Here is a 15,053-nt window from a genome sequence, read left to right as displayed (position 1 = left end):
AGGCCTTCGAGTTTCACCTCCACCCTCAGTACCTTCCTTCCTGATCTAGGGAAGAGATCTCAAGGTATTCCCAGCTATCCAGTCTTTACCCTGGCTACTTGCCTTCCTTTCACTCCTATTTTCTATCCTTTTCAAATTTATGGGGGTGATGGAAAAAAGATCAGCTCATAATCGTCAGCCATTACTGCTACCTGTCTAGCAATTGCAACCCTTTGGTCTTCAATGTGGGTTCTTATTACAGGAGGTAGGGAGTTTTTAAATTCTTCCAATAGAATGGTCTCTCTGAGAACTTCATAGATAGTTTCAACTCGTATTCTCAAGTTGAAGTTCAATTCTCGTATCCACCTGTCAAAACTACTTTACTTAATCATTTCAAATTCAATGTAAGTTTGCCCAGGCTGTTTCTTTAAATTTCAAAACTTTTGACTGTACGCTTCATGGACCAACTCATATGCACTCAAAATAGCCCTTTTCACCACATCATGATCCCTAGAAACCTCCTCTGACAGTGAAACATACATTTCCTGTGCTCTACCTGTCAATTTGCTCTGCATGGACAATGTACAGTTTTCCTTTGGCCAGTTCATTTGTTTATCTATCTTCTCAAATGAAATAAAGAATGCTTCAGTATCCCTTTCCTCAAATTTGGAAAAACTTGCACAAATTTAAATATCTTCCCACTGGGTTGATCTGGAAATAAGTCCTGCCTCACCTACTGGTGTCTCTTTTTTAACTGTCAACATTTTAAGCTGGAATTGTCTCTCTTTTTCTCTTTCCTCCTTTTCTAATTGCCTTCCTTATTTTCTTTCTCTCTCCTGCCTTTCTGCCTGTTTTTCCTTTGGAAATCAAGCTTTCACATTTCCATTTCCTTTTCCTTTTCTGCTGCCTCTAGTTCCAATTTTTAAATTTACAACTGAATTTGAACCCATTCCAATGAACCACTCCTTGGCAAACTCAGTCTCTCGGGTATTCCTTCCAATTTCAAATGCTGTGTCATCTCTTTGATTATCTCTGCCTTCCTAGCTTTAGCAGGTAATCCTACTCTTAATTTACTTGGCAGTTTGATTAACCGGGTTTTTAGGTACATCTCTTTCACATGCAGGAAAGCTTTAGCAGTTTCCAGTGCCATATTATTATTGACAGTACAAACCTGGTGTTTCCTTTTAGCTTTTATTATTTACTAAATCTACACCCAAATCATCGTTGTCTTTTATTCCAAAATATCCTGGGCCCCGGCACTCAAACTTTGCCATGATTCGCTGGGGATAGTACACTGTGATATCAAACCCCACTGTTCCCTGAGCCGCAACAAAAGTAAAAAGTTTGATCAAATCACCAGATTGCCCCAATTCTACCTAACTGTTTAATTTAGGTTGACAGAATACAAGCACCAGGTTTGGAAAATTAATAGGTAAATAACTGTCGTCAACCAGTGGCAAAAGAAAGAAATATGAACTGCTAATTTCTATATCTATAACCTAAACTCTACCCCTTCTTAAATCCCTATACACACACACACACACTCACACCACATAAGATACACAAAAAACATGGATTTTACGGGTGGGATAAAACAGTTCAACAGCACCAATCCGGGGTACAGTATTCGGTGGGTTGATTTTGATCAATGTCTTCAAATTCCTTTCAGTTCTTGTTAGTTCACTGGTTGAGCACTTGCCATTCAATGTCCCTAACGGTGATTTTCCCCTTTGCCTCTTGACAGGGGTTTGCAGAGAGATAGCAGTTTATAGAGATATGAGAAGAAAAGCCAGCTAAATGGCAATAGATTGGGAAATGTTGATGTACAAACGGAACTGGGTGTCCTTGTACACCAATCACTGAAAGCAAGCATGTAGGTGCAGCAAGCAGTTAAAAAGACAAATGGTATGTCGGCCTTCATTGCAAGAGGACTTGAGTACAGGAGCAAGGATGTCTTACTGCAGCTCTACAGGGCCTTCCTTTGTGAGACCACACCTGCAGTATTGTGTGCGGTTTTAGGTCTCCTTTCCTAAGAAAGGATATACTTGCCATAGAATGAGTGCAGCGAATGTTCACCAGACCGATTCCTGGGATGAGGAGAGATTGGGCTGACTAGGCCTGCATGGAGTTTAAAAGAATGAGAGGGGATTTCATTGAAATGTATAAAATTCTGACAGGAATGGACAGACTAGACGCAGGGATGATGTTTCCTCTGGCTAGAACAAGGGGCCACAGTCTCAGGATACAGGGTAGACCAATTAGGACTGAGATGAAGAGAAACTTCTTCACTCAGAGGGTGGTGAACCTATGTAATTCTCTACCACAGAAGGTTGTGAAGGCCAAGTCACTGAATATATTTAAGAAGGAACTAGATAGATTTCTGGACTCTAAAAGCATCAAGGAGTATCGGGAGAGAGTAGGAGTATAGCGTTGAGATAGAGGATCTGCCATGATCATATTGAATGGCGAAGCAGGCTTGAAGGGCCCAATTACCTACTCCTGTTCCTATTTTCTATGTCTCTATGTTTCTAACCTACAGCAGGCTCCTCAAGCACTGGAAAAGTGCTATCAGCGGCACCTTCACAAGATCCTCCAAACCGGTAGTGAGAAAGGTGGCCCAACAATGCATCCTCTCCCAAGCCAACATGCTCACCATCAAAGTGCTAATCACTCAAAACCAGTTCTGCTGGGCAGAAGATATCATTCGTATGCTTGACACCAGTTCCAGGCCCCATGATCTAGAATTCCCCTCCCTAACCTTTTTATAACTCATTTGTTTGACCAGGTTTTTTATCATACCTTCCAATATCTCAGTTCCTGAAGCAACTGGGCCACTTGGAACATAGTCGCAGCAGGAGATTCCCAAATTGACAGCAGAGACACTTTAGGGAAGTCCTCAAAGCATCCTTTGAAAAGATCAAACATCCCTGTTGATTCATAAGTGGTGGTTTATGCAGGAAGGCACTGAACACATTGAGAGACTTCGCCGAGAGCATTCAGAGGCAAAGTCGATGAGCCGGAGAGACCGCACAAACCTCTGAACTCCTCATCTGCCAGAACCTTCAAGCACCACCTGCTCCGCATGTGGCAGAGACTGCAGATCACACATTGGACTTATCAGCCATCTCAGAACCTAATGAACTGAGGTGGAAGCAAGTCACCCTCGATCCCAAAGGACTACCTTAGAAGAAAGAGACAATGGCCTCAAATTTAAAATTATCATCCTTCTGTTTAAATCCCTCCTTAGCATTGTGCTTCCCTATCACCATAATATTTTCCAATGATACAACACACTAGAGCTCCTCATTTCTCTGACTGTCCTCCCCTTTCATTTCCCTCAATTGTTGGCTGTGACTTTAGCTGGCAGGCCCCATGATCTGGAATTCCCTTCCCTAACCTTCTTTATAACCCATTTGTTTGACCAAGCTTTTAATTATACCTTCCAATATCTCCTTTGGTTTAGCGACCATTTTTACCCTATTGCCTCTGTGAACCACCTTGGGATGTTTTTTTATATAAAGGTGCAAAAATTAAAATCACTGTTGTTGAGTTAGAAAGGAAGTCAGAATAAATTTCTATGTGGAAAAGTATTGTGCCAAAGAGCAGAAGTGAAGTAAACCGAATGCTTTTGATCTTTTCAGTGTTTGTGAGCCCTTGCATTTATTGACACATTCACGAGGGCCGTCAACATCATAGAGTGCAGCGCAAATAGAGGCCATGCAGAAATTTTGCCTAGGCTGGTTTCTTGAAAGAGCTGTCCAATTTGTCACACTTCTCCCATTCTACCTCTGCAGCCACACAATTTTTTCCACTTCCCATATTTATCCACGTCACTTTTGAAAGTTATTAGGCGGAATTTACCATTCCAGTTTGCAGCGGACGTCATGGCGGGCGAGGGGGAGAGAATTCGGCAGGAGGGGCAGAAATCAATTTCACGCCGGTGTGAAATCACAGTGAGATCATCCAACGGTGTCCGCCATGGCAGATTGCAAATCCAGCGGGAGGCCAAGGGGAAACCGATTTGCATCCCACTAATGGGAGGCAAAGTAAGGCCGCCCCCCTCCCCCCACCCCACACTGGATTTACCATTACGCCGGCAGCAAAACATGCTGGTCAAGAACAGGACAAGTGTGATGTGCAGAAGTCAGAACTTACCTTTAGGGCCTTGCTCAGATCACGGACATCAATGGACAGGAAGATGCTGGAGGCCTACAGCTACCAGACCCTGGAGGAACATATGCGTCACACATGGTGGGTGGATCCTCATGCACATGGTTCCACTGTGAAGCAGCTCTTGGAAGGTGGGAGTTCTCTAGGCTTCAGCTTCACTGAGGCTTTGGATCTTCGTGGACTTCACTGATGCTTCAGACTTGCTTTGGAACTTCAGGGACTTTGCCACAGCTTGCACCATCTGCCAGGGACTTCTCCATGGACTCACATCATCTTCCAAGGACTTCACCATGGGCAGGTACTATTGAACAGCAAAGGTGTGGCGGTGGGGGTGGGGGGGGGCATGGGAGAGGAAGGTCCAGGTGTGAGTGGGAGAGGAAAGTGTACTGGGACCGGGGTGGGGTGGGGACGGATTGAGGTTGGGAGGAGGGGCGAAGGTGTTGGGAGGGTGAGGTTGGGGAGGGGGAAAATATAAGGGAGGAGGAAGGTGTGAGGGAGGAAGAAGGTGTAAGTGGGCGGTGTACGGAGGGGTGAAAGTGTAAGAGGGGAGGAAGGTGTAAATCGCGAGCAAGGTGCTATGGGGGTGTATGGAGGGGGGAAGGTGTAAGGGAGGGGGAAGGTGTAAGGGGGGAGAAAGGTGTGAGGGGGTGTGGAATGTCCAGGTGCAAGGGAGGGGTCTGTGAAGTCAATGACTGCCTCCTGGGGACCAAACTGGGAGCGAGGTGGTAGAATGAAATAGAGAGTGTTGGAGGGGGAGAGAGAGCCAGTAGGGTGGGAGGGTGAGTGTATGTCGGTATCAGTAGAAGGGGCGGCAAGGCTGGTTGGTGAGAACACGGAGTCAAACACAGACCCTGGGGTGGGAAGGAGGAGGTTGGGGACGTCAATGTGGATGGGGGTTGGATTGTCAGGAAGGTAGGGAATGTGTATGTTCACCTGGACATTTGTGAAGGAGAAGTATTCGGAAGAGGGTAACAGTGGGAAGGTCGAAGGTGATGCCGGGAGATTGACTGTCATGGGGGAAAGGACATGGGTGACTGAGGGAGGGGAAAGGATGGGACCGTTTATCAAAAACTTAACGACTACCGTGCTATGCAAATTGAAAGTAAGCGGAGCCTCATGTTGGACGGGTACAGGTGCTGCATGGGAGTGCAGTCAGTGGGTTGGCAGAGCTGCAGGTCAGCTCAGACAGACAACTGAAAGAGAACTCCAGCAGACAGCACTGAAAAAAGGACAGTGAGATAAGTGTGATAGATGAAGGCTCCACATACATGGGAGAGTGCTTGCACAAGGGTCCAAAAAGCCCTGCCACACACATACTTCTCCTTCCAGATTCACACCTCACCTGGCTGGGTGCCAGTGGTGGGGGGAATGCACAAAGCCTGTAAATGAAGCTGAAAGACAACATTACACGTTATTCAGAGAAAGTGAATATATTTTCAGGTTATAAAGTGATAAAATGTGTTCACCTGTGCGACCATTTGTGATCAAAATTTCTTAAATTTTCCAGGCCTACCATTTGTTCTAGGTGCTGCCCCAATATCCACAGCAGGGATGGGGACAACCTGTGCAATGGTTGCTTCGTTGCCTCTGATGACTTTGTCACACTTCTCCTGGACAGCTGAGGCCTTGACGGCCCTGGCTTGCTTTGGCTGTCCTCCTGTGGACCAGCTACTCCCTCTGCAGTTACAGAGGATGAGGTTGAGGGGTTTACAGACATAGGGGATTTGGAGGGGCCAGACAGCCTCTGGGATTCCTGAGTGGATCATCCAGGAGTGTTCAGCTGCTGCTCCTCTTCCTCTATTTGGGTGCCTGAGGGCCCCAGCCTGACTCCTTGAGGGGCAGAAGGACCTGGAGGGATGTTGAGGTGCCCCATTTCCCCTTCAAGTTGCCACTGTAGGAACTCGCCAATGGCTACCATGATGGAATGCTATTCTGCATGCATCCCTGTATTCTGCTGCACCAGAGTCTCCATGGCATCCACTATCCTTTCCATGGAGACCTCCATATGCACACATAGGGGCACTAATTCATCAGACAGCAGGCAGACACACTCCTTCAACTCACGTGCCACTCTGTTGAGGGTTTCCAACAGCTCCATGTGATGTTTCCCTGCCTTCTGCTGACTCCATGATGAGTTGGAAGGCTGAATTCAGAGGCTTGTCATCTGACTCCAACCTCACATATACCTCTTCCCCAGCAGTCCTCTGAGTGCTGGGGAGCTTGGCTGAACCTGCGTCCTCCTGCAGACAAGTGTCCGTGTGGTGACCAGCAAATTGTGAACCCAAGCCTCCTCTAGATTTAGTGTGTGTCCCTGTGCTGGTGGAGGGTGTGGGTAAATGCTATGACGGGTCTTTCAGGCTGCTTATTCCCAGCTCTTCAATGGAGGAGGTGTCCTCATGGCAGGAGGTGAGAACATGGATGGAGCTGAGGGACTGGCTAGCTGAGGGTAATGGTTGCTTGGCAGAGCTCCCCATGAACCAAAGTGGAGATAATTAGCGCATGGCAGCAGAATCAAAAACGGGAGAGAGCACTCACAGTGAGAGGATACAGAGGGTAGTGATAAATGGTTGTTTTTCAGATTGGAGGAAGGTTTGTAGTGGAGTTCCCCAGGGGTCAGTGTTAGGGCCCTTGCTCTTCCTGATATATATTAATGCCCTAGACTGTGGTGTCCAGGGTATGATTTCAAAATTTGCAGATGATACAAAGATTGGAAATGTTGTCAACCATGATGGGGATAGCCTTGAAATTCAAAAGGACATAGACATGTTGGTGGAATGGGCAGACAAGTGGCAGATGAAATTCAGTGCAGAGAAGTGTGAGGCAATTCAGTTTGGCAGAAAAAATGTGATGAGACAGTGTAAAATAAAGGGAGAGCCTCTAAAGGAGGTGCAGAAACAGAGGGACCTCGGTATATACGTACACAGGTCATTGAACATGGCAGGGCATGTTGATAGAGCAGTTAATAAAGCATATAGTCTCTTAGGTTTTATCAATAGGGGCATGGAGTACAAGAGTAAGGAGGTCATGTTGAACTTGTATAAGACACTAGTTAGGCCTCGTCTGGGGTACTGCATCCAGTTCTTGGTGCCATACTTGAGGAAGGATGTAAAGGCTTTGGAGAGAGTACAGAGGAGATTCACAAGAGTGAAGAACTGTAGCTATGAGGATAGATTGGAGAGGCTGGGACTTTTTTCCTTTGAGAAAAGAAGGCTGGGAGGAGACTTGATAGAGGTATTCAAGATCCTGAGGGGTATGGACGGGTAAATAGTGAGAAACTGTTCCCACTCAAGATATGCATATGACAATATCACTACTCTATTATCACTACTCCAACATTCTTTCATCTTCCTGCAATTTTCTCCTTCCCACTATTAGGTGCCCTATTGTATACACCCAACCTTGTAATAGCTCCTATATCGTTCCTTAATTCAAACCAAATTTACCCTCAAGTACACAACATGCATTTATATTCTTGAATCGCCATAACTTCTGAAAGATAGTGTCAACTATCCTAAGTAAATCAGTGCTATTATTGCAGAAAATTTATTTTATTAGCATATCCAAAGATCTCGTAAGTCAACAAATACAGAGGAAATACTAGAATATGCTAATGGGAAACTGCTCATGTGGGCTCCCTAACATCCATTTAGGACTCTGTTTGAAAATCTATTCAGCAGTCCCTCATTTCAAACTACAAATATAAATCTGTAGTTATCCATTATATAGTACTCAATGTGACTATTAAAATTTCTACTAGCATTACATTGACAGGGTAAGACTTTTTAATCCTTGTGTAAATTATTTAAAGAGCTGGCAGTCCATCTCTTTAGTTTGATCTACATTAGCTGATTATCTCTCCCCACAGCCCTACCGAGGAAGACTAAAAAAAATGACATCATCATGTTTGGTTGGCCTGAGGTATAGTTACCTTCAGCCAATAGAGTAACAACTCACAAAAACTTCAAATAAGGATCAGGATTTATCCAAATTAACTCGAAGCAAAATTTGAACAGTGATGAAACATCATACAGCCTATAAAGATTAAAAAGCACAAAATATTAAATTAGCAACCTCTTCTGTCTATTTAATTAAGCAAACATCAATTGTGTCCTCATCTTTCTGCAGATTATATTTTAAAATACTGTAATCTGCAGACAGTGACTCCTGTTGACTTACTTCGCAAACACCAGCAGCCCCTATAATAAATGTACTTGGACAGCGAGAGTTGGCAAGCTTTATGATTGGGGCAGAAAGTGTGGGAAGCAGGGGGTGGAATCCAAGTAAAGTCTGATGTTTTCCTCAATTGATGGTCACGCATCTATATAACCGTGATCACTGGATAATAATCAGACATTGGAACCCTGACCAATATCTTCCTGCCTAGTCCAGTGATATTGAGGCCCCGTTATATCCTAGTTATCAGCTTACTCTGAAATTGAATCTGTGACACTGCTAGTTGGTTGCCTCAGCATCATGTAATGTGATAGAATTACCCAAACGTTACAGCAGCTCCAAATTTAGAACAACATTAGTGACGTCCCCAGTGGGTCCCTGGAAAAAGTCAAGACATCTGTCACTGCCACTGCCAGCATGGTGTCTGCCCTCTGTTCCGTTTGGGTTTCCCTGCAGATGATGCTCAACTTTGTCTCCGTCTCTCTGGTGAATTGGTGTCTCCAAAGACATTGTTCCTTTGTGGGGTCTAGGTAATTCCCTTGTATCCAATACATCCGATTGATAAAGTGATGACAAATACATTTTTCTTCCTATCCCAGTACCACATGTACAATGTGATTCCAAATAGATCACCTATTGTGCTGTAGGGAATGGTGGGAGCCGAACATTATATGTAATTCCCAAAATCTCCTCAAAAACTTCTGGACATTTGGCAGCCTTATCACAGATACAAGCATTATCAGTTTTGGTTTCCTCTATGTTCACCTGCCAGCCACAAGTTAATACCTATCTCTTGAAACAACTGTGCATTTCTGATGCAAACTAGCATCCAGGAGCATCTATTTTATGCACACAATGTTAGCACATGTTCTGTGACTAATATTCCTCCTCCTTCAGGTACCATGCCCTAAGAGGGCATTGGTGACCATGGACTACCATTGGATTGATCCATGATTATGCCTGACAAAGTACTGCAGTGGTTTGCCATTGACTTCTACAGTATGGTTGACTGGGAAACTCTCCCATTCTTACTGGCTGCAATCAGGCATATTGGAAGGACTTACAGGCTAACAATCAACCTGTTTGGCCATGTTATGAACATACATTCCGTGGCCATCAAGTTTTGAAATGGGACTTGAACCCGAAGCTTCTGGCTCAGAGGTAGGGAACACCACCCACTATGTCACAAGTCCTCCCATGACAAATACTAGGGGAGAAATAGGCATTGAGGCCAGAGCTTTTTTCTTATTCATTCATGTGGGTGTCATTGGCTTGGCCAACATTTATTGCCGATCCCTATTTGCCCTTGTTCAGAGGCCATTTAAGAGTCAATCACATTACTGTGGATCTGGAGTCACATGCAGGTTCGACCAGGTAAGGACAGCAGATTTCCTCCCCTAAAGGGCGTTAGTGAATCAGATGGGTTTTTACGACAATCAGCAACGGTTTCATTGTCATCATTAAATTTTTTAAATTCCAGATGTTTATTGAATTAAAATTTTACCATCTGCTGTGATGGGATTCAAACCTGGATCCCCAGTGTATTACCGTGGGTCTCAGGATTACCAGTCCAGTGATAAAAGCACTACACTTGTAAACTTAATTTACATCCCTGCCTCACATTCATCTAAACAATGCACAAGAAATTTGTGTAATGATGAGTTTTAATTGAACCAGTAAGTGTGACACTAGGTTACCTGAGGGTCATCATAAATATAGTTCTATAATCGTTGCCTCATCTAAGGAGGCATCTGATTCATAGAATCTGTCATGGACAGAATTTATGTGTTCCTGTTAACTGCCTGTGATCAGTATGTTGGTATTTAAAGGTGTGCTGTTTCCTTACCTTCAGAGTGGGAATCCTAATTAAATAATTTCAGCAGCAAGTTTTTTGTAAATTTTAAAGTAATAAAGATTAATTGTTATCAAACACTTGCCCAAAGATTAGATACAGATGAAGATAAAAGAATACAATTGCAATTTATCATTATCTCAGTCTCTTTCATGGCAGGCCCGTGGTTTCTTAGAAGAAGGTGGATGCTTTAATGTTGAATTGAATGTCTGGTAAAGCAAAGGATTCTCAGTCAGCTGCAAGGTCACTTGTAGTTGTATTTCCAGGAAGTTGGATCTCAGGTGAGCTCAAAGTTGGAACCGGTTGGGGAAGCCCTTCTCCCACTTTCAAGGTATTGCAGTTTATTACCTTGGCTGCTTGGATGATATATAGCTGGGTTTGATGGCTTTCAGTGGAATTCTCTCTATGCAATCAGCTTTTGCTGATTTAAAAGCAGACAGAAAACATGGCTGTCTGATCATGTGACTTTTTACAAGTTCAAAGTCCTTTTCCAAATAAGATGGATAATTAAGTTGAGTACACATCTTGTGTTGTCGCTTGACACCTTGAGAAATCAAGACAGCCAGTGCCTTTGTGTTTTAATAACCCATTCAATTTGAAATTACCCTTTCGTATTAGTTTCACGAAAAGGCACTGATTCAACATCAGTCCGGAAGGTTTCTTTTCTTCCCTCTTGAGGCAGGGGACCAGCTTCAATCCACAAAAGAAGTCAAGTGACCCTCAGGTGGCCATCTTTTGCAGCCTTTGTGGTCAGTTTTAAAAATATAAAAATTGGTTTGAAGTTCAGAATATACTGGGACATGACAAAGCCATATAATACTCTGGATGTAAAGTCGAATAAAACCTAAAGAAGCCTACAATAAAATTAAATAATACTGTTATCTTTGTCAATAAATAGTGTATATCTGACAATACCCACCAGCCACAGAAGGGTGCTATGCCTTTTCTAATTTAGTTACAATAAAAACAATTGAAAAGTGACTGCAGCTGGGTTGGTATTGTCAATTAAATTTACCTGGGTGTGAAAAGTCCAGGAGGGATAAGAAAGGGAAGAAATGTGATGGCAATGATTGTAAATATTATCATTCTGGTAGAGTCAATAGGCCTTTAACTGTATCAGCACTATTGTAAATTCATCCTACAGTACCTCAGATTGTGGGGGAAGGGGGCATACTTGGAGATGTAAAAGGTGAGCCAAAAGGACGCTCTAAATGGTTGGCAGATTATGGGGGAGTGTTTGGGGGGGGCGGTAAGAATTGTTTTGGGAGCAACAGAGACCAATGTATAAAATGCACAGCTGCTTCAGTGAGGCAAGTTGTGCTGGGTCCAGGATCTGACATGCTTTCATAGAAGCTTCAAAATGGTTGATGAAATCTGCTGAAACAGTTCAAAGCACAAGAGTTCTGTGCGGGCAGTGTCCTTGATTGAGAGCTCTATGCTCAGAAGTCCCCAATGGGGACATATCTGCTATTGTTTGAGCTCAACTCTGCAGTCAGCAGGCTGGACTGGATTTATTCTTGGTAGATTTTCACCATGCGTGAAGGAACCATTTTCTGGAATCTTGTTATGTTGAAAGATAGATCAGGACAGGTATCTTAACTGTTTTTTGATATATATGTTGAGGATAGTAACATTTGTAATTGCCCTAACCTGCATTGTTTTGCAATAAATACCATCCATCTAGCTGCTCTATTTAAATAAGTTGCCATTATTTCTGGCTAAAGAATGGGGAGGATTGGATGCTTATATTCCTGGGTGCAAGGTATTTAGGAAAGATAGGGAAGGAGAAAAAGGGGCATTAGCAGTTTTAGTTTTTTTTGTCATTCTTTCACAGGATGTGGGCTTTGCTGGCTAGGCCAGCATTTATTGCCCACCCCTAATTGCCCTTGAGAATGTGGTGGTAAGCCACCTTTTTGAACTGCTGCAGTCCTTGTGGTGTAGGTACACCTACAATGCTGTTAGAAAGCGAGTTCCAGGATTTTGACTGAGCAACAGTAAAGGAATGGTGATACAGTTCCAAGTCAGGATGGTGTGTGACTTGGAGGGGAACTTGCATGTGGTGGTGTTCCCATGCGTCTGCTGCCCATGCCCTTCTAGGCGGTCACGGGTTTGGAAAGTGCTGTCTAAGGAGCCTTGGTGAGTTGCTGCAATGCATCTTGTGCACATGATAGTACATGCTTCTGTCACTGTGCATTGGAGGGAGTCAATGCTGAAGGTGTTGGATGGGGTGCCAGTCAAGCAGGCTGCTTTGTCCTGGATGGTGTTGAGTTTCTTGAGTGTTGTTAGAGCAGCACTCATCCAGGGAGGTGCAGAGTATTCCATCACACTCCTGACTTGTGCCTTGCAGATGGTGGACAGGCTTTGGGGAGTCAGGAGGTGAATTACTCGCCACAGAATTCCCAGCCTCTGACCTGCTCTAGTAGCCACAGTATTTATATGATATTTAAGGGCACTGATGGGGAGGAATTTCTGAAGTGTGCCAAGGAGAATTTTCATATTTTTCCTGCCCAGTGAGGACGGAGGAGTTGTTGGATCTAGTCCTAGGGAATGAATTGGGTTCAGTGGACTATGTCATGGTTGGTGAGTACCTCAGGAATATTGATCATAGTATTGTAAGGTTTAGATTTGTTATGGAGAAGGACAAGGAGCAATCTAGAATAAACATACTTAACCTGAGGTGAGAGACTTTCTGTAAACTGAGGAAGGATCTGCCCAGGTAAATTAGAGTTAAAAAGAGTGGTGGGATGAATTACGAATCAAAATGGAGGCCTATTGGTGGAAACAGAAGGCATAGCTAGGACATCAAATGAGTACTTTGCATCGGTGTTTACCAAGGGAGAGGGCTTTGCCAAAGCTATGGTAAATGAATAGGTTGTCACAATACTGGATGAGATAAAAGTAGATAAAGAGGAAGTACTAAGAAGGCTGGCACCTGGTACTTAAAAGCAGATAAGTCAACCAGTCTGGATGGTATGCATCCTAGGTTCCTGAGGAGGTAAATGTACAAGTTGTGGAGGTGCTGGACATAGTCTTCCATTCCTCCTTAGATAAAGAGATGGTATCAAAGAACTGGAGGATTGCAAATATTACAGCCCTGTTCAAAAAAACTAAGGATAAATTTGGTAATTACAGATCAGTAAGTTTAACGGGGAAACTTTTAGAAACAATAATCCAAGGGAAAATTAACAGTCACTTGGACAAGCATGAAATAATAAAGGAGAGCAGTCTGGGCAAATCATTTTTGACTAATTTGAGTTTTGATAAGGTAAGAGGGAGGGCGTGGATGAGATCAGTGCAGATGTTGCTGTGTATTTGGACTTTCAAACAATTAAAGCAGTGCATATTAAGTTTATTATTAAAATCGAAGCCCATGACAGGGCAGTAACAGCATGGATACAACATTGGACAAAGGATAGAAAGCAGAGCTGTAATGAATGGTGTTTTTTTTATTAGAGGGAGGAGTACAGTGGAGTTTCTTCAGTATGAGGACCACTGCTGTTTTTGATATACATTACTGATTTGGACTTGGAGGTACAGGGCACAATTTCTAAATTTGCAGGTGACAAGTTTAGAAATGTAGTAATCACAAGTGAATGAGATAATAGATTTCAATAAGAGATAGAAAAAAATTGCATTTATCTAATACCTTTCACAACCACCTGACATCTCAAAGTGCTTTACAGTCAATGAAATATTTTTGAAATATAGTCACCACTTAATGTAGGAAACATGGCAGCAAATTTTGCACTCAGCAAGCTCCCACAAACAGCTATTTGATAATGACCAGATCTGTTTTTGTAACGCTGACTGGGGAATTGATCAGGATACTGGGATTAACCTCCCTTCTCTTCTTTGGAATAGTGCCATGGGATCTTTTACGTTCACCTGAGGGGACAGACGAAGCCTCAGTCTAACAACTCATCCAAAAGATGTCACCTCCGGATGTGTAGCACTCCCTTACTGACAAATATCCCCCATTTTTGCAAAACAAGGTGTTTGGATTAATGCAATGTCTGATAGGGTAGTGGATTCAAATTCAATAGTAGCCTTCAAAAGGGAATTTGGATAAATACTTGTTGAAGAAGAAAAAAATTGCTGGACTATGGAGAAAGAGTGAGGGATGGGACTATAAGTGTGCGGACTGAATCTTCTGTGCTGTGTTTATTATTCTATGATTAAATTGTTATATTACATGCTGTTCTTTTACCTGCTTTATTTAAACAAGTTCTATGTACCACAAGTCTGAGTCCACCTAGGCATTGTCTGCAAACTGCCTAAACAAGGCAGCCAAACAGAATTTTCTTGTCTGATGGTGAATCTTAAAATAACTAGATGGCCACTCCCTTATCATAAACATATAATGAGTGATACAATAGAGAAGTGACAGATTCAATTCATTAAATGAGTAGAGCTGCTTTTCTTTGCAAAGGCACATGGTTTTCATTGGAGGTAACTGGATGCTAATGAATATGTTTGACTGGTCTCCTCGCCCGCTATCATGTAATGCAACAAAGAACAAACGTGTCCACGTAAAACAAGTTTGCTTCCTCGCCTGAAAGATCTCTTGGCCAACCTATTTATTTACTCCTTACGATTCGATCTAATTTCCCCCTTAAATGTGCAATTCATTTTCACGACACTGCTCTTCTTCCTCATCCGAGAGCCGGCTGCGCTCCAGCCGGAACGCATGTTCTCCGGGTTTTGATGCTGGGGTGGGAGCTTTCAGAGCGGGTTTCGGTGGCGGGGGAGGGGGGAACAGATTTGTGTGAAGGACCTGAAGCAGTTTTTATTTCTGACTGTCTGAACCATGAACCCTGTTTTAACGAAGGTGATTTTGATTTATAGCAAGCATATATATAATACATATTTATAAAACGTA

General features: G+C 43.2%; 1 protein-coding gene across 1 annotated transcript in view; it reads left to right on the top strand.

Moving 5' to 3' along the window:
* Positions 1-14,886: 14,886 nt before the first annotated feature.
* The window catches only part of mrpl48 (mitochondrial ribosomal protein L48), a 36,637-nt gene continuing 36,470 nt past the window's right edge, over positions 14,887-15,053 (top strand). The window contains exon 1 of the mRNA XM_041198609.1: positions 14,887-15,002. Coding sequence (XP_041054543.1) covers positions 14,982-15,002 — 21 coding nt within the window. The 5' untranslated portion in view covers positions 14,887-14,981. The remainder of the gene's footprint in view (positions 15,003-15,053) is intronic.

This window comes from Carcharodon carcharias, chromosome 11, assembly GCF_017639515.1.
Source record: "Carcharodon carcharias isolate sCarCar2 chromosome 11, sCarCar2.pri, whole genome shotgun sequence".
NCBI classification, from domain to species: domain Eukaryota; kingdom Metazoa; phylum Chordata; class Chondrichthyes; order Lamniformes; family Lamnidae; genus Carcharodon; species Carcharodon carcharias.
The sequence above is the reverse complement of the archived record's forward strand: the minus strand, read 5'-3'. Positions and strand labels throughout refer to the sequence as shown.